The 20,711-nt window shown below is 33.1% G+C and overlaps 1 protein-coding gene across 3 annotated transcripts; it reads right to left on the minus strand.

Moving 5' to 3' along the window:
- Nucleotides 1-5,367: 5,367 nt before the first annotated feature.
- LOC115722176 (histone-lysine N-methyltransferase ATX2) lies at nucleotides 5,368-19,979 on the minus strand. Of its 3 annotated transcripts, none has more exons than XR_004012796.2 (26): nucleotides 18,968-19,979; nucleotides 18,775-18,826; nucleotides 18,603-18,677; nucleotides 18,272-18,491; nucleotides 17,753-17,876; nucleotides 17,476-17,580; nucleotides 16,044-16,246; nucleotides 15,610-15,702; nucleotides 15,392-15,489; nucleotides 14,035-14,202; nucleotides 13,078-13,221; nucleotides 12,854-12,901; nucleotides 12,519-12,636; nucleotides 12,374-12,439; nucleotides 12,233-12,294; nucleotides 10,740-10,796; nucleotides 10,524-10,592; nucleotides 10,218-10,416; nucleotides 9,243-9,524; nucleotides 8,593-8,654; nucleotides 8,432-8,509; nucleotides 8,150-8,245; nucleotides 7,739-7,842; nucleotides 7,520-7,664; nucleotides 7,321-7,417; nucleotides 5,368-5,723 (listed from the first exon to the last, which is right to left on the minus strand). XR_004012796.2 is itself a non-coding variant. In XM_030651311.2 (25 exons), the coding sequence occupies exons 1-24, from the start codon at nucleotides 19,615-19,617 to the stop codon at nucleotides 7,523-7,525; spliced, it is 3,315 nt and encodes a 1,104-aa protein (XP_030507171.2). In that variant the 5' UTR covers nucleotides 19,618-19,979; the 3' UTR covers nucleotides 5,368-5,723; nucleotides 7,520-7,522. The 3 variants fall into 3 exon arrangements, 1 of the variants encoding a protein (XP_030507171.2); XR_004012795.2 differs by having other exon boundaries at nucleotides 7,257-7,417; XM_030651311.2 differs by lacking the exon at nucleotides 7,321-7,417.
- Nucleotides 19,980-20,711: the final 732 nt, after the last annotated feature.

The following is a 20,711-nucleotide window of genomic DNA, read 5'->3' on the forward strand; positions in this document are numbered from 1 at the left end:
AATGGTCAAAAATTGCATTGGAACATCAACGAGATATACCATAGACATATTTAAGGCATCAGATTCAGAGCAAGTTAATTTTTGAGGATCTGAGGCCCCGAGGCTTTGAGCACCTAACGCCCAAGTTGACAATTTGTCAATTGGGCGCCTTCCAAGTGTCTGACCAGAGATCCAAATTTTTCATCTTCTTCGTCTTCACCAAAAATTAGGAAATAGGTCATTTTAGAGGAAAAACAACAATTCTTAAGTACAAATAACAATTACTAGCTATTCAACCCACCTGCCTCCACACAAGAGTCATACTATAGTGATTCATATTACTAGCTATTGTTAATCATTGATGTTTTAACTTTTACTTATCTTAAACAAATATTAAAATTATTATTGATGAACAACTAAATTATTTTAGGTAAAAAAAAACTAATCTTATAAGGTGAACAAAAAAATATTTCTATGCTAATTTTTAATCTAAAACATAATTAAAATAAAATAAATACACCAATATAAAACTTAATAGATAACAACACATAATTTTATGAGTTATAAGAAATTTTTCTTACAAATGTACTACGAAGCATAAAGTAACGTACTCGGTACGTGAAATTTTATACACAAGTTTTACTTAACATCATGAAGAAACAATAAATGTATACAGTACTTGATATAATATACTCAACTACCATCGCACAAACATATAGAAGATATGAAGGAATGAAAAAATGAAAATAGCCTCACTCCGACAATATGGACCCACTATCTGCAGTACGTTTGTACTATTAACTACCCCAAACAGTAACTTCGTTGTACATTTCCGTACCTTAACTACCACAAACAGTAAACTCATTGTACCTTTTTATTTTTTAATCAAAAAATCAAATTGACAACCGGTAAACAAACCTACAACAACCGGTTGTCAAATTAATAAAAAAAAAAAATAAAACACATTTTAAGATGCCTTGGGACCCACCCGCCGTACAAAGGATTGCAATTCGTATTTTCCAACTCTGGGCACAAAATTGCCCGCCTATATTATATATGCATGTCTCGTATAAATACATAGAAAATAATTATTTCATCTCGCTAATATGCATGCATTGTATTATATTATGTCTCATTATATATATAATATAAATTTTAAATTAAAAAAATAATTAATTGAAAATTATAACTAGTCATAAGATAAATAAGTAAAAAAAAAAAATTAAGTTTGGAGTTAGGTTTGGAGTTTGTTAGTTGAACTTGTAATTAATAATATTCAAAATTAATTATAAATAAAAAATATATATTAATTTTGGTGTAGTTTTCAAGAGTTGATTTGAGCTATTGGATTAAATCAATGGCTATAAATTACTATCCCTATTGATAGGTAAAAATTACAATACCTATTGTATTAGCTCCCTATATATATAAATATATATATCACACATATATATAATAATATGCTATAAATTTAAATATCATATTATATACCATTATATATAAAATATGATATAAATTCATGATCCTAAATATATGCCACATATACATATATAACTCATATATATATTATTATATGTATATGTAGGAAAAACTACATACTATTTTAGTCCCTGTATTTTCTAAAATAGTACAAATAGGATCTTGAACTAATTTTTTGTCAAAATAATTCTTAATAATAACTCGATGTAGAGGTCTTATAAAAAAAACGGGTTACTAGATCTGTTTGTACTAGAAATTATCTTCAAGTTGGTTATATTAAAAAATTGTTGAAAATTGAGCTCATGGTCTTATTTGTACCAATTTAGAAAATTCAGGGTCTATTTTGTCTTTTAATAAAATAAAGGGTCCAATCGGTAACTTTTGTAAAATATAGGGTCAAAAATGATATTTACCCTATATATATTACTATCATATAAAATAGTAAATTACATATTATACACCATCATGCTCACCCATGAATAGGTATATCTCTTACCCTTCTATTCTCAAAATCTTGATTTATCTCATCTTCTATTGAAAAAGAATTACAACTCTATTGCAATATAATATTAGAGCTAAAATATTAATTAAATAAATGTTACAACATATATATATATACATTATATATCGTATATTGTATATATAGAAGAAAAATAGAAGAAGAATATGCATAAAATATATTATCTAACAAATATGTATAACAAGAGAAGAATATATGTATACTCTCACTCACAACCTTGAGTGTAGATTAGTGGGGATCACTATGACTTGAACAAGGTATTATCACATTTTTCTAAAAGTTTATTTCCCTCTATCTCTAAGCACTAAGGGAACTCTAAAAGAAATAGCTTTAGAAATTACCAAGCCTTAGGATTTTCTAGTAAAGTATTTTTTTTTTTTTTGATAGAAAATTAGGTCATCTCAATATGAGCACCTTAGACTTCTTTGTTTAGTGTTTAGGATATCACCATTTGAAATTCTAACTCATAACCTCCCATGGAGGTTAAGGACTCAATAAATGAGTATAAAGCTCATTCTCCTAAAACTATAACTCCTATAGCTTTTAAGAGTTTCAAATTATGATGTGTAACACCTTTTACACTCTTAATATTAGTGATGATTGCCTAGCTTGGTGAGAAGCTTGGAGAGAAGGAAGGGTTCTGCCTTTCAAAAGAGAGTTATGGCAGCAACGCTTGCTGCCTTGGTGTATCTAATTTGGAAGGCTAGAAACATGAAGTTTTGGCAGCAAAAGGAGGAGAATTCGAATGTCCTTATACAACAATTAAAAATTACTTGTAAAAATAAGATACATAGTGTATGGTCTGACAAAGTAACTCTAGAAGATTTATCATGGTTTAACACATTGTGAATTTGTGAATTGTATAGAAACTTTTTCAGGCTCTTGATTAAAGAGTGTCGTTTAGGATGTAAAAATACAAAGCTTATTGGAGTAATGAAGAACACTTGCTGATTTCTCAAAAAAATATTAGTGATGATTGTGAATGTGTTATTCATAGTATCAAGTAACTCCTCATATATTACAAAATAATGACAATTTTTCATACACTCACTTATTAGTATGTTACAAATATTTAATCTATATAATATTAACATTGTAATGACCTCAGACCTATGCATACCAGCTAACTTAATTTCTCTCCCATTGAATTTAATCCACCATAACCAAATCGGATAGTGTATCGACATTGTAGCAGGCTAGCAGCTGATGTTCTATCATAAATCTCTTCATCATCTCTTTTACTCTAACAATTTGTCGCCAATACAAACTTCCTTGACTTGTGAATTCATACATCCACCAATTGTTAATTTTTATATAGACATTGTGTACTCATTTCACTCAAAGATTATTTTATTTCTAAGCCACAATCTGCACATACTTTTCTAAATTCGTTTGATTCTATTGAACCAGTTTCCTGAAGCCTAAGCCTCCCTCACTCTTGGGTTTGCAAAGATTAATCCAAGAGACATAGCTCGGGCCTCCATGTTCAGCCTCACTTTGCCAAAAAAAACACAACAAATTGCATTTACTTTCTTCAAAACTTGCTTGGACAACAACATATTTGAACCCAGTATACATATATGAAACCAAGACACAATTGAAAGATTACGTCTCTATTTTTAGTTCTTAAAGAAATTATAACTAATATTTTCTTATATGATTGTGTATTATGTAGTTATAGTAAACATTCTACCTGCTTCTAAAAAACTTAGAATAATTTATAGTGTTCGTATATAATGTTTAAACATTCCGCTTGCACGCATGTAACTGAATATATGAATTATGTTTTTGACATGGTAAATTATTTAAAAAAAATTCAAAAACAAATAAAATACCTATTATAAATATAATATAAACTGTCATATAAAAAATAAATTATATTTTCTTAAAATAATAAAAACATGAATAACTAAGAACAAAATTATTATCTCTATTATAATCTTTATATATACACAACAATAAAAGCAATAATATACAATAATAGCAGTAATATACTAGATATACATGAATATGCTTTCATATAAGATATACAACAATATATATAAATTGAGTTGTTTTTTAAAGAACAAAATCAACAAAAATAAAATGGAAAAGCAATACTACCTCATCTTATCGCAATCCATTGTCAACCACCATATCCATCTCGACCGGTCTCACAGCCCTTTAGACCACCTCACTGCATGTGAAGCCTCACTACAGTATATATCTTATAAATTTATAATATAACAAACATAAGCTGACATTACAATATACAACATATAGAAATCAGTTAGAACCAAACTATAGGAATAAAATATAATTAAGGCGAAGAGAGTAACAATACCGATGTGGAAATGGGGAGAAACGAGCGGGTATATGGATCACTGTCGGGAGAGAAAGTTCACGACGATTTAGGGTTTACATTGATGAAAATGAAATGTCATGAACGAACTCATTATTTATAGTGATCTAAAAGCGTTATTGGATCACCGTCGTGATAAAGCTCAAAATCCACGCTAATTTCTCCTTAGTGACAGTGCTTAATCAAGGCAAAAGAGCAATGTGTATGTAATTGCACAAATTTAAGTTATTCAGGGTCGATTTCTCTATCAGCAATGGTTATAGCACCAACAACTTTCTTCAGAGTTATTGTCAATTATATATCGTTGTTATAGCTCGGTCCAACTCAATAGTGTCGGTTCTAACATACAGCTAGTGTTGTGACGCTAAAACCCATTTTTCTAGTACTAAACCTAATTTGAGCCTTATCGAGGCAAATTGGAAACCAACTATATTACAACAATATTGAACCATATGAAGTGATGTCAAGCCTATTAAGCTGCTTATCGAGCTTTTACCCAAACAAAATCAAAATTTTCATACAGAGCAACCTAGACAAAAAGTTCCAAAAAACACATTCAAAAAGTAAAATCGCATACAACACAATGAACAAAAATCAAATCAAAGAATAAAATTACAAAAAAAAAAAAAAAAGCAAACAATGGAAGATAAGTTAAAAGACGAAAACCCTAACCTTTTGCGAATCATCATTGTTAGTCTAGGTGCAACACCAGGTTGATCGGGACTAAGTGGGTTGGGGTCTTAGTAGAGAGCTGCATGGGTCAAGATCTCAATGATTCAACGATTTTAAGTGCAATGCCGAGGGTTTGGGGTGCTTCGAGGCATGGGTTCAATGTCGAGAGAGCTCGGGTGAAGTGAGAAAGGGTCAAAGTCAATAGACTTCAAGCATACGACGAATCAAGTGAGAGATAAAGATTGGGAAAGTAAGAGAGAAATGAGAGTAATTTATCTCAAAGATATTTGGAAAATATTTGCAACAGCATCACATTTGGTATTTGAATTAGGGTGTCACACTCACACCAAGCAAGACTCCAAATTGAAACACGATATGAATCAATATGTACTTTTATTCATAACAATACTTCTTATACAAAGGGTAAAAATGTTATTCATATAAACAATTGTGCACTCCAACTTAAAAGTGGGTAAGAATTCAACATTACTATTCCAGCACGTGACATTTAAATTTTCCTAAGGTTCCTAATAACATCTCCTCAATCTATACGCTCAATATAAGAACGATATGAACAAGAAAAGCCGCGCACAATTGCTTGCCATTACATAGTTTGAACAAAACAAAAAAAGAAAAACTTTACAACCTTCTGATGGGGTTTGTTAGGCTCATTTCTTTGGCACAAAAGAATCCTTCCAAAAGCTCACAGTAGAATATTTTTACATGGTAACTCTGCATGTAGGGAAATGAAAAGAAATCGTCAGTATACAGAAATAATTATATCTTATGATGGCAGAAAATAAACCAAAACATCATTACATATTGCAAGAATAAAGAAAATAAATGAAGAGTCGTATTGAAAGGCGATAGTTATAGCCAAAAGAAACGCTAAAGGGCATCAATGGTACCCACTACCACCGTGAGATGTCATAATGCTATTGGTATAATTAAGCATTTGCTAAATGTTGTTGAGCACTATAAGCACCTAATAGCAATGCTCAAAATCAAAAAATAGAATAAGTCCCCTATGCGAAACAGAAATCAAATATTAGAAAGCAACAGCAATGCTAACTTTTTTCTCACAAATTGCAGCTATGTGATGAATTACGGGGAACCTTACAACATCTAGGTGACAGTAATCCTTTTGATTTCAGAGATGTGCAAGTGCAAGGCACATTCCTACCAATGGCTCCTGATCAAAGTTCCCATGAAGGGACAAATTGAGCCCCAAAGATAAGAACTATTATAGTACTAGCTAATAGTAATAAACAGCAATTCTTCTAGTACAAGAAAGAACTCAAAACGGGGGTAAACTTATACTCGGCAAAACAATGACCACACTCAAGACTCAAGGCAATTATGTCCTAAACAAAACATATAATAATTGGATATATGACACTAAGACCTCAGGAGACGTTGTGCCCCCGTTGATGCTATGTAGAAGCTAAGTCAAGCTTTAGCCTCCCCAGTCCCCACTGAAAAACGATATGCTGTCCAGAAGTACTCGCAAACTTTCACTCGAGTTCATATCAACTCGAAGACTATGAACATCCTATTCTAAGAAGTCTCTAGGGTCTGTGACATAGCCGGTCAATGCAGACGCTGCTGCTGTGTATGGTGAAGCAAGTAATCTCTCACCTTCCTTGTGTCCCATTTGGCCTGGGAAGTTCCTGTTTGTTGTCGACACACAAACCTTAGGTTCACTCATGCTTAGTAACATTCCTACCAATGGTTAGTAACTGAAGGAAACTAGAAAATTTCCAGTCCACTGCCCATCCAAAGAAACAACTGTTACTTTTCAGAATTTGCACATTAAAAACAGTAGTCTGCAACCAAGCCGTATCTTGCTTTCTATAAAGAGATAAACAAAGGACCTCTCATCGGATGGGACCTAAGAGGATAAGAAAATTTCACTCCTTTTGATCTCCAATATACGTTCCCCATATATCAACTGTTTGGCTGAATAAGCAATCTTTCTATGAATACAGCACAGGTGATTAAACACACTTAAAAGAAGCATTGAACTGGTTAAGCAATCTGGATATTCAATCATGAATTCGATAACTCAGTTATGCCTACTGGTAGCAAATATGATCCCCAGATTTCCATGTATAGATGTTTAAAGGTGAAACATTTGTCTTCAACAAGTAAGATTATGGTGCTTTTAATTTTTATTTTTCCTTTTTCTGAGATATTTTCAAGAAAATATCAAAATAATCTTTTTATTAACCTAAAGCAACAAAATGAAACCCCAACCACAAGTACCTCAAAAAGTAAATGAAAGAAGCATCAAAGATGAATTCCAATTCTTAATGTTGAACCAGCTCACCAATGCAATGACACAATGTACCAATAAATCCTTAGATTCATATTCCTTTCATTGATATAGTGTATAATCTCTAATCCGATCCGATCAGTTATAAGTACTGCCAGGAGAAATAAAAAGTTTTTTACTGAGTCAAAGTCGAAAAGACTACTTCGGAAAATAATGACATCAAAAAACAATAAAGACCGTAAACACAACCTACCACTCATTCTCCGCTCCAATCTATTAATTCACTACGAGGTGCGTATAATTTTGCCGCTCGCTCCTCTGCATCAACATCATTAACTACACCACGACATCTTGGGAAACCACAATAACAGGCCAGTTGTTCATCAATTGAGAAAAACCTGTAACACGAGAAGAAACTAAGCACCCAGTGAAAATAGTCGAAAAATTGCTAGCAGTTAGATGTTAGGAGAACCTGTAATCGTATGTGAGCTCTTCCCATCTTTTGATGTCTCGCTTTGCGAAAATGATTATGTGTTCATCACCATTGACACTAATTACTCTTGAGTAGCAATTGGGCTGCACATAAAAGAGATAGATAACATATCCATGAAAATAAAAAGAAGTTAATAATGGTCCGTGTCATCTTTTCTATTTAAAATATTGGGTGCTTAGCAAAATAGTCATTTTTCAAAAGTCACGCTTAGTTTACCGGGAGCATGCAAACATAGTTAAGCTTGTTTCATGATGTGAAAGTTTCATGTACTTGTGTAGAAATAAAAACTTATCATTGATATAAGATTATTAAAATTATTGGGAAATAGTACAAGGCCTCTCAAAAAAGTAAACCACAAAACTTAAGCATGCCAATAAAAATACTACGCACCTCACAAGAATGGTTAATCAGATGAGCAATGCTTCCAGCCCTTGTAGCATCAATGACTCTTTCGTCATCAATCCGAAACATATAAGTCCCAGCCCCCTGTGCATTATGAAAGCAAACAAAATGATTACCAAATTTCCTATGGTTGCAGAAACATACTTTTTCACAGTACTTATAAATCAAATAATTACAGAGATATTAATTTTTTTATAATAAAGTAAAAAACTGCATCACCAATAATGCATGCATCTGAACGAGCATATCAAGTACAAGCTGATAACTTACCACCAATGAGTTGTATATAAACTTTTCCCTTCTGTCCGCAATAGGAGGTCTAACAAGTTCTCCAGTGTATTCAATCACCTGTAAAAGAAGAAACTTATCATTTCTTGTTGGGTATCATGTCTAGCAATAAAACTTTAAATTATAATTTGCAGTTATAATACCATGTCGCCTGCTCTATGAGGAAGCTTCGCAAAGATGCCAAATCCATGAATTCCTGATTTCCCTGCAGAAGAAGTCAATTACCATGAATACACGATTCATTCATACAAATAGTCTTATGACATCACAAGGCTAATAAACTCGTACTGTTTATAGTAAGAACGGTACACAAAATACTTGAGCAATACATCTGGTTAAAACTAATTGATAAACACAGCTAATGGAATAAATAACCCCAGGTCAAACCACTCAAGTAAAAATAAATCTGTGTTGCATTAAATGTACATCTAATAGGTTTTTCTTATGTAATTCATGTTCCATCAGCAGTATATGTTACATATAATATGTCAATTTATCAGAATGTTCCCTAGATGGATAAAATGTCACCCTAAGATGAGACTAAGCAAGAATCACAGATGGAGCAAGAAAATAAATTAGTGTACAATGTTAAGAGGGACAACGAATCTATGAAAGAAAGTTGTTGATGAAATGAGGTTCAAACTTTCAAATCATTTTCTGTAGAAAAAGCTTATCATATTTAATGATGTAAATATCCAATTATTTTCTTTAAGAATTTGTTAGAAGCATTGGAATACTAATCCAAAGCACACATGTATATCAAGCTTTAAATAAGTCCAATCATTATCTTTACCAAAAGCTAATCTCTTCCGGAAGGTCTCCCGCATGTACTTGTATTTCTCAGCCATGGAAAGTATGTTGTTGGGAGTCTCAAGCTGACTAATTTTTAACCTTAAAAGGCTAGAGAACTTAGAGCCTACAACACCATTGGAAGGCAGTGAATTTGTACCAAATCCATGTTGAGTGTGACCACTGACTAAATAAGGCTGGTTATCTACAAACAGGCGCTTTGAGGAGGCAGCAGCTAGAGCCTCTGGTTCTTTTCGCCCCCTCCTACCGAAGTAATTGTAAGGTTCTGCACAAGGAATAAAAATGCAACTCATAAGTAGCCTGGATCTCAGTTAGCAGCAGATACAAAATGAACTCACAAAGGAAAAACTAAAACTAGACTCTGAATATAGCATAGATAAACATGAAAGCCCAGTTTCAACCTCAAATATGCGTGATATGACTACAATGAGGCACAAGAATAGGCCACAAAGTAATTAGAAGCTGTTGCTGAGTTTTAATTTTCTAATTGGCTGGCTTGTATTTTTTATTAGTTGGGGTACTTATTTGGTTAAATCTTGGTAAGAGAGAGAGCTAGTATAAGTGGCTGAGTTTTTTTTTTTTTTTAAATGAGTGGCTGAGTTAGATCATCTTATTAATGTATTGTAAAGAGTGAAACTCGTGTAAGGATATCCAAGGTCTCAAATACTTGGAAATGCTTTTTGTATTATGCTCTTTGATATTAATTCTAGTTATTTGATTTACGACAAGAATATGGAAGGATGAGCCCAGTCTCAGGGTACTCAGAAAAAAACAGTGGGGTATAGGCAGGTGGGTTATATTGATTTGGAGGCTTGCTATAGACACCAAAGAAAGCAAAAGAGAGAACAGACAGGAACAATAGAGTTTTCAAGAGCCAAGAAAAACTAACTAAAGTGATCAAGGGAAAAGATTATTTCAAATTCCAATACACAGCAAGTGGCTATTTAATTACACGTACCACTTCGAGCACAGCCAGATGGATTAGACGGTGGGGTGAAGTCTGAACATTTTTGAGCAGTCCGTGCAATGCGTTCATCCACAGCTGATCGATCATTAGATGGCTGCTTATGCCTCTTACAAAAAGAAAGAAGACGAATACACTGATCTTCTTCATCATCCTCAAAAGAGAGTAGGTGAAGTCTGTCTTCATCCTCAAGCTATGAGGAGATAGAATGTATAATTAAAGGCAAATCCAACAAATGCCGGAATAACAGAAATGCATACAAATCAACTCTATAGGCACAAAACTTATGTGGAAAGATACCTCAACGCAAAGACCAGCAGCTCGTGCACAAAGGGGATGATATGCCACACGACAACTATTGTTTGAACACTGAAAACAACATAAATTGAATGAAATATAATAATATAATAATAAGAGTTCCTTCAGGGTATGATCGAAGTAATTCAAGGGAAACCATATTGGAATAGGCAATAATAATAAAATTAAAAAATGCAATTAAGTAACGAAGGAGCGTACTTGAATACAGGCCCCATAAGAAACACCACAAATGCTGCATAACAGCTTCCAACGATCCTATTTAAATAACAGTAGAAAAATTAATTAAACAAGAAAGACACTAATTTAACACAACATACCAAGCAAACAAATGAAAAACCATTGTAGTTGCGATAAACTCAAACCAGCTCAAAGAGAAGAGGTTAGAGAGTAAGTAATCTATAAAGAGAAGATATATAATAATGCGGTATGTGCTAGTGCTAGACATTTGGACCAACAGAATCATGGAGAAAAAAACAAAAAATGGTTTGGCTTATTGCCCTCCTGTCCATAGTTCTATAAGTATCTTTATCGTTTGTTTTTTATTTAATAAATCTAATTTAATTATGTCCTCTTTCTTTGTGAAAGTGTTTGAGTAGTTATTATGTCCATAGTCGAATCTATTATACATAGGTTAGGATGTGAAATTCGTATTATATTTCAGCTGATCCTCAATAATTCAAAGCTTCTAATCACACAGCAGCATAGAAAAGAAAACTCCTCGACATCCTTACTCTTGCAAAAAAAAAACACCCAGTGTTTAACCTTAACCCAGGTAAGGTCCAAATCTTCTTCTAAATCGTTTAAAATTCTACAGTACTCAATTTCCTTTTTTTTTTTATGGAACCTACAATATTCAATTACTGATGTATTAGTTGGATATACTTAATACTAACAATTACCATTTAGTTTTAAAAAAAAATGGCAAATTAAAAATACACTAATTTTATCTTTTCTTTTTAAATTTTCATTTACTTAAAAAAAAAAAAATCATTTATTATATATGTTAAACATAATATTACATTAAACACTATATTATTTTCCAAAAATACACTAATTTGTAGCGTATTCTTTCCCAAAAAATACACTATAAATTTCATATTTTGTTAAACATAATATTATATTAAATACTATATTATTATCTTTTTAGGGTTTGTACTCATTTGGTACTCTGTGTTTTATTTAAATACAAGTTTGATGCCTATTATTTTCAATAATACTCATCGGGTGGTACCTGTATTTGGAAATCATACATGCTTGGTACCCTGAACTCATATGTGATCAATAAAATTTTACCATTACAATCAATTATCTAAGTTCTAAATTCAAATTTAAATATTTAATTACTTATAGCTGAGGGCAGTTTGGTTAAACTGATAAAAGTTTATTGATCAAATATGACTTTAGGGTATCCAATATGTACAATTTCAAAATGCAAGGTACTAGATGAACATTATTAAAAATACCGGGTAACAAACCTATTTTTCAAGAATACAGAGTACAGAGAAGTATATTCCCTCTTTTTAATATAAAATATCTTCTTCCATAAAGATTTATTTTCAAAATAAAAAAAAAATCCATAATAGTACCTATAGGAAATGATTAGAAAAATCAGACCCCATAATATTTCTACATACATATATATAAACACTTTAAGCAGTAATAGTTTACAAACACAAAGGAACTGTAAATACCTTGCTGATCCTTTTTAATCCATCAATTGGTTGCATCCGCTTGACATCCGATAAACAAGTTTCTGAAGGATTTTCAAGAGTATTAAAAAGAAAAAGAATGTTTACTCTTAAAACAGCCAAAAACATAGTGAAGTTACAAACCTGGAATCCATATGGCACAAGCCAGATGAGCCCAGCGCCCATCAGTAGTAGGCTTCATTGCACCCCCTATAGAAAAATCAAATAAAGTATTTTAATTATGTCCTAAGCCTCTACTCAAATAAAAAACTTTATAATTTCTAAGCACCTATAACAGGGCAGAGGCAGCAAGGAGGGGGAAACTCAGGAGCCCCTGGGCGACATAAGTTGCATAGCCATAGAACTCCATCAAAAGGTTCCACTTCTCCGTAACATCTTGCATGCACCTGTAAAATGTGAAGGCTTTTAGCAAAACAATGTAATCACCAAATATCTCAAACTACCAATACACTAATTGAATGAATAATTCACCAAACAGAGAATTCGGTCTTCAATAGAAAAACACTAAGTTTAACAGAACAAATATCTAACATTCGGAAAATTTGATGAAATTACATGATTTTGACAACAGAATATAGATTAGCTTATTCAGAAAGGACTTACCATCATTCTGCATTTGTCACACTGCAGAAAAAGGTTGTTTTCATACTCCTATAGGCAAAATAAGAATCTCGATCAGCCAAACAAAGCAACTAAGCATGTAGAGAGCATAAAGAACTATAACAACAACACAAACAAAGGGGTGAGGAACATATATAAGATAAATAAATAAAACCCCACTAGGTAGCTTCTAGATAGGTCAAAAACAACATAGAGAAATTGTGCACCTCATCCATATGGCAAACACTGCATTTATCAAGGTCTTTCCAGTCTACACGGACAGGCCTATAGCCAACAGGCAGGTCTCGATATCTTCTAGAGGCTAATTTGCACATGGAAAGTTTTGAAGAAAGTGTGGACTTCGATAAACCCTGCAAAAGCCAATAAAATTACACTATGCTAGAAATGAGCACTTACAGCAGAAATCTAATCAGGCATTATATTGCTGATTGTTAACAAAACCAGAGAGAGAAACAATAAACAAAAACACAAACAAACACATTACAAAATAAAACCACATTTAGACAAACAAATAATGAACATAAATTGTGCATGACTGTCGATTCCCACTTAAGAAAAGCAGTGCTTGTTGCTAAAAGGTACCAAAGGTCACCAACAAATATTAATTGCACAATCAAGATCTCTAGAAGAGAAACCTTCTATCCAATTATAGTCCCTTAATCTTCTCTAGATTCCAATCTATGAAAGGAGAATTATAGTGCCTATATAATAAAAAATATTATAGTTCCAACAAGATACTAGAGAGAAAATAAATAAATCTTCTGCCACAAGTACATAAAATTTATATAAATTATGTATGTGAAATGTGCATGATACATATATGGATACTTAAGCTATTACCACCTCAAGTAACCAGTATTTCAGAGCATAGACATTTAACTTGCGAAGTATCTGAAATCCAAAAGTAATTTATAAGCAGTATGGATGAGTAGTGAATTTCTTTTTTCCATTTTCCTTTCTTTTTTTTTTTGGAACAAAGAGGAGTAGTGAATTTCCATCCGTGACCTTTTTACTGACATATGTTCTACCATTCCATAAATTCGTCCAAAAGTCAACCAACGAAGTAATATGATGAGACATGATGAAGATCTATTCAATGTTGCGTTTTTAACACCAAACCAGAAACCAGCCATCTTTACTTCATAGTTTCATACTCAAATTACCTTTATAAGTTTTGCAACTTCAGGAATGGAGAAGCCAAACATATAGGAGCCGGATCTGTAGGTACTTTCTAATCTTTGATCGTTAAAAGGACCATCAGAAGGGTTTTGTAGCTTCCGTATCCTTTTGTATATTTTACTCCAGCATGAAGATGGAGTGGATCCTTTGAACTAAAAATGACGAAAAAAGAACTGAAAATTAGTGACCTTGCATTTTAATTTCTATACTTCACACACCAAAGTAACATACAAAACTTGTAAAACTTAAGCAATAAAAAACCAGAAATAAAAATGAAACCCCTGCTTCAGAAAATATATATTTATTTATATAATATATATATCATGAATTTGAAATGATAAGGACCCTCCTCCAATGGACAACTATCAAGTAAGACATACTGTTTTTCCAAAAACCATACACCCAAGGACAGAAAAGTTGGTGAAACCAGACATAATTAGAAGAAGAAAGAAACACTAGGTCCCTTGCCTAACCCAAATATGACCAGCAAACTAAAGCAACTGCTATGCTGGCGAGAGAAAAATTGAAACTTCAAACTTTGTGGAAGCAAACCACAAGCCTGACCCATTTAAGCTACGCCTCTTGGGCACATAGTCGAAAGAACATAGAATACTTCAACTAAGTTACAAAGTAGGGTTAAGAAGCAAACAGTAAACAGAAATAGTGAGACACCGATTAGATAGAAACTAACATTAAAAACACAAGCCAAAGATTATTACAAGAAATTATGCCAATCTGATGAAATCAGACAAAAAGAGACTCCTTTCAACTCTTTAACATTATATAAACCACAAGGCTAACCAATTTTTAATATATCTCAGATGCATTCAAGGTTACTCTCTGCTGCAGTTTCAAAAATTCACTTGTTTATTTCCTTAAGGTTTAACTTAATTAGAGTGGTATTTATTTTTATTCATTTAATTAGCTTCCAAGGGAATTTAAGCTTCGTTATTTATCAGCTTCTCAGTTGGATTACGACATGCTCTTGCCCACATCTACAAATAGCCATATTGTTGGGCTGATTATTTTTCAGATTATTATTGTTCTCTCTTGATTCTATCTCTCTTAATTCCTGTATCTGTGTATGTTCTTGCTAACTTATCTCTTCTCTCTTCATCATATGTGTTTGTGAACCATTAATACATGGTGGAATGATATGCACCTAAAGATAAATCAATTAATATTCATTCCAATGTAAATTAGCAGAAAGAAAATCAACACAGAAATAAAAACCATTTGAAATTACTACAGCCTTCAGTAATACTTATATGTGAGCAATACTTTCTACAAGAAACATATACATGTTAGATGTGTGAAGGAATGTATTATTATTGCACAAACCTGCTCTCCACTTTCTAAAGTCACTCTAAACAGAGGTCGACTCTGTATCTCAGCATCTCTTAACACTTCCATCTTATATACAGTACACGTACTTGGATCTGAAACCCAAAATTATATGGAGAAAATAATGTAACTACATGGCACAAGATGAAATATTTAAGCCACATCATCAGGAAAACTTATAGAAATAAGCATAAATAAATATTTTTTTATGTCACCTGTTATAGAGGTAAACTTCCTCAGAGCAGTATATCCTTCAGGCCAAATGGATCTATCATCTTGAAAATATTCTGAATCTTCAACAATCTTCCCTGCAAAAAATTTAGTGCACTTTAAGTTGAATTGAGATCTTATAAGCTATTACTTTAACATTAGTATTTAGTAGTATTTCCTTCCTTATAAGAGGTAATGGTAACTACAAGATTTTTTCTTTTCTAAGAACATCAAATAAAGAAGAAAAAAAAACTCAATGCAGGTATAATTTCCTAGCATGGTTTCTTTTTTTTTTTTTGCTGAATAATTTCCTAGCATGGTTGAAACTCAAAATATCTCCTCAACAAGAACATGACAGTGTGCATCAGCAGAAGATATTCAACATATAGAAAGACTATCAAAGCCACATAAAACGTGGGAGAGCTTAAATAACAATTACCAACACTTATCACTTGCAGATCCCCTAAGACATAAGGTGATGTTCGAAGGCTCTCCAACGTTCTCTGGACTCCAAGATCCTTCACACAGTCTTCATCTAAATCTGTATCACCATCATCCACTCCACTTGGATCAGACTCATCAACATTAATTCCATTTTGCAGGCGTAGCATTCTGTTTGGAAGCTTCTGTTCACTCAGATACCTAAATAAAACACATGATTCAATGTAAAGTTCCGTTACACAAGAAACCATAAAAAAATTAATATACTGCTCAACAAAGTACGAAACTTATCCTCCAAAATTTTCAACCTGTCTAGGATGATAAAAAGCATTTGGAAAAACATCAACATCCCCAAAAATACAAAAAAAAAGGTTACGGGTAATTACGAGTAGTTACATCCAATAGTACCAAATTTTTACAGACTCAATTTCTAAAAGGTCCTTATTATTTAAGAGGAACCTCAATAAACTGCAAACACATAACAGAACTAGAAGTCACCGTTTAACTTTTTCCTAAGTCTGTATAATTTTCTGTAATTTTTAAGCAACTAAGAACATGCCTAATAAAAGTAATAGAAAGCAAAATTGCAGCAACTATGCAGTATTATAACCAAAGAATCTTTTTCATCTTATAAGTGGTATAGTAATTGTGGCACTATAAGCGTTTGGCCAAGTTATTGCTTATGAGTCCCATAAGCTCACACTAATGACCACCAATTGTAATCAAACCTAATCACAAATATAAATTCAGAAAAACATACACTTAGATGCTTCTCAAATTCATATTTTGTAATTATAATGATAGCTGCAACTAAAATTGTTTTGTTAATAACTTCTAACTTGCACATCCTCTTAAACAATAAGTCAACTACTTCAATTCCCCATACTCTTGCCAGCATTTAAATCAAAAGATGATCCCCCATACTCCTAATTTTGCACTGATATTTGTTATAGATGTGCTCAAATTTTAAAACTTTAATCTAAACATCGTACTCCCACTGTCCTTAAACACACTACATTGATAAAAAGTAAACCATTAAATCCACCCAATGCATATTCATACCCAAATTAATTATAAACAACCCTCCATGGCCTAGTCTTGCAAATTTCAGAGTTCCCCACATCAAATAACCACAAAAAACATAGTTTATGATAATTCAACAGGCCTAATCTTGCAAATTTCAAACTTCCTTACGTCAAATAACCACAAGGAACATAGTATATGATTATTCAACAAGCCTAGTATTGCAAATTTCAAGGTTCCTCGCATCAAATAACCACAGAGGACATAGTTTATGATAATTCAACAAGCACTGTAGAAAACATACAATGTATTTTAGGAACAGTTATGCTTATCAACTGAAAAGTCTAATATCTACAAAAGATAAATTCATGAAACATAAACTAAATAATAGCCTGGAGATAAATTACATTTTTGCTTCTTCCAAGCCTCTAATGAAACGCTGCTTCTTGCACTTAAGGTGAAAGGAAGAAAGAAGTCCCCTGAGAAATGAGATAACCTGTTTCACTCTAATCCTGAATAACCAAAGTGGAATTGTGATTTTAGCTTAAGAGGAGATAATAGGTAACAAAGAATTAAACTGCAACATCAAAAAACAAGTGATATCCTTTAAATTATAAAGAATAAATAAACCTTGCGACATCAAATAACAAATGATATCCTTTAAATCAAATAGAATAAATAAACCTTGCAAAATCATGGGTGCCAAAAAATTGGACTGGAACTGATATTCCACCTGCAGTTCTGCTTAAGCCTTTTCGATCTACAATGAGAGATTCATCAACAACAATCGCTGGCCACATAGCATGACCTGTAATATAACAAAAAGTTAGTTCACATAGATTCAAATGAAATGAGTAGTTATGGAAAAGCAACCACTCAGAAACTATTGTAATTATAAAATAAAAAATTGGAACACTCGTGCACTGTTTGAGGTTAGAAACTACAAACCCTAGCTATTAGGAACTAAAAACCATAAAAGCAAATTGGAAAGCTGTTCGTGCTTTGAGCTTTAAGAAAAACAGCTTGTAATATTACAAAAAGAATTCTACTTGGTTCTGAGATCAGCTCCCCAGGGCAGACACCTCCGTAATATTACACAACAGAAACAGCACAGTACTACATCTTAGCATATACAGTATAAACCCAAGCACCATACGGACTTACATATATATTTAAAGAAAAAATGTTAAAAGAAGCACATACCAGTAAGCTTAGCCCATATAATATCCCCAGGTTCAACTTCTTGGCAGTCATCCAAACTTGCAGCCAAGACGACCATCTCATTGTAGTCATATAGATCACTATCCACACTGTGAAGACTGCAACTCAATTTCAAACTTTCCATTTCTTCACGAGAAATGTAAAATTTCGTTCTCTCATTTGATAGAACCAATTTTTCCTCATCACTATCTTCATATTTAACCTGCATTATGTTTTACCAAGTTGAATTCTCAAAAACCTTTTCACATCATCAAAAGCTACAAAAGTAAGAACCAATGTTACAGAAAAAAGCATAATAAAACCATAGTCATACGTGATGATGATTAGTGTCAGGTTGATATCCCACAATGCGACCTGAATACCAGTCAGCGTCCAACGGCCAATAAACCTGCACTCAACAAAAAGCTCATGCATTTACAGATAGAACTGCAATTGTAAGCATCAAATAGAGCTAAGCATATAGCCAAAACAAAATTTGTTACTACCTTGCATTTTAACCCAACAAATGATTTTGGATCAGCACCATCAGTACTCAACCTATTAATATCAAAATTCGTTACTTTTCTCGATCAACAAAGTGCCCGAAAATGTGAATAGCATAATGTCAAACATTTTAAAATTTTAATCTCCAATCAGCAGTTCAATTACACAATTGGAACCCTAAGGAAAGATACTTACCTGACCCATCTCTTCGTAGTAGCGGATTCGGACAGAATTTTCACGCCATTCTCAGTAGAACTCCGCTTCTTCATCTTCAAACCCTTGCAATTAGTCTGACTACAAAAATTATAGTTCCGGCAATCCCTCAACCGCGGCTTATCAAAACTGGACAAGACATTTGAGTCCACACCCAATTTCATTAATTCACCAACCCCCATTGCCCTCCTTTTCTTCTTCTTCAACAACCTCCCAGCCTCAGAACCATTGCCCTCGTCCACAGCATCACCAGATATCTTCGTCATCGTTGGCTCCACACGAGCTATTAACGAATCATAAAATGACGATGAAGGGTGTGGCCTCTTAGAGCGACGAGTATAGACGCGCACAATTGGAGGCTTAGAAGAAGAAAAAGGCGTAGCCTTGATCAATGGCGGTTTTCCTTCACAGCTATCATCAACAATATGACGTTCATCGTCAGCAACGTTAAGCTTGCGAGCCTTAACCTTTTTGGACATGACGTTGGATGAGGCAGTGGTGGTAGCAGTAAGGCAAGGAGAAGTGTGAGAGTAGAGATGGTCGAGAGGAAGGTACCTAAGGGGAGCGCCGGCGGAGGTGTAGACGTCGATGTTGTTGGCGTCGTCGTGTTGGTCCTTGCGGGGAAATGCCATGGAAATTTTGATCCCGTAGCTGTGGTTTGCTGTTGGAGTGAGAAGAAAGGGGGTTAGGGTTTTAGAAAGAGAAAAATGGATCTGTTGAATTGGGGATTGGTTTTGGAGGGGAGGGCGGGCTCAGGGGCAGAATAGTGGGTTTCCCGCCTGATGCTGCTGCCCAACTAAAGAGAAAGGAAGAGAATAAAGTGCGAGTGAGTGAATGAGTGATAAATGGGAATTCAGGATGGTAAAACATATAATAATATTTATCTTTATCTATCTACGATCTCATAGATCAAACACACCACAAAAATTGATGGGAGAAGTTTTATGTAAAACTAAAATGTACTTTGATTTTCTTTTAGGGTTTTTGGAGGTTATTAGTAAATTTAAGCTGTCGTTTATTTTTAACATTTAATTGCTCAAATTTTTTTATAAATTAGTTTATAATAATAAACTAAAAAGTCGTTTCAAAAAAAAAAAAAAAAACTAAAAAGTTTAATAAAATAAGTTATTTAAATAAGTGATTTAAAGTTTAATAAAAAAGTTTATTAAAAACATTTAATAAAATAAGCTATATTTCAACCAATTAAAGATAAAATTTGGTCAAAACTAAATTCATGGCATACAAAATTATTCTCACAAGCAGGAAAAGAAATTCTTTTAAAAGCAGTGGTACAATCTATGCCTGTGTATTATATGCCGTGTTTCATTATACCAGAAGGAACTTGTGAGGAAATAGAGAAACTAATGGCTAGATATTGGTGGGGTTCATTCCAATCAAAGAGAAAAATTCATTGGCGAGCTTGGCAAAAGCTTTGTTTTTCTAAGCGAAAAGGAGGGTTAGGTTTTCGAAGATTTGTTCAATATAACCAAGCGTTATTAGCAAAACAGGCATGGAAGGTATTGATAAATCCTACGTCTATTCTGGCACAAGTTCTAAAGGCCAAATATTTCCCACAACAAAGTTTTTTAGAAGCTACAGAAAGCTCTCATCCATCTCAAATATGGCGTGGTATAGTTTGGGGTAAGGAATTACTTATTAAAGGATTGAGAAGGAGAATTGGGAATGGTGCTAATACAAGGGTGTTTAAAGATCCATGGATTCCACG

This window comes from Cannabis sativa, chromosome 9, assembly GCF_029168945.1.
Source record: "Cannabis sativa cultivar Pink pepper isolate KNU-18-1 chromosome 9, ASM2916894v1, whole genome shotgun sequence".
Lineage (NCBI taxonomy): Eukaryota > Viridiplantae > Streptophyta > Magnoliopsida > Rosales > Cannabaceae > Cannabis > Cannabis sativa.

What these genes read in the sequence shown, in the direction of transcription:
- LOC115722176 (XM_030651311.2), bottom strand. Translation starts at nt 19,617, where the DNA reads ATGGCATTTCCCCGCAAGGACCAACACGACGACGCCAACAACATCGAC. An exon ending in TTGTTGGGTTAAAATGCAAG is followed by an intron (nt 18,678 to 18,774) that starts GTAGTAACAAAT and finishes TGTTGAGTGCAG; the next exon opens with GTTTATTGGCCGTTGGACGC. An exon ending in TCTGCAAGTGATAAGTGTTG is followed by an intron (nt 15,703 to 16,043) that starts GTAATTGTTATT and finishes AATTTTTTGCAG; the next exon opens with GGAAGATTGTTGAAGATTCA.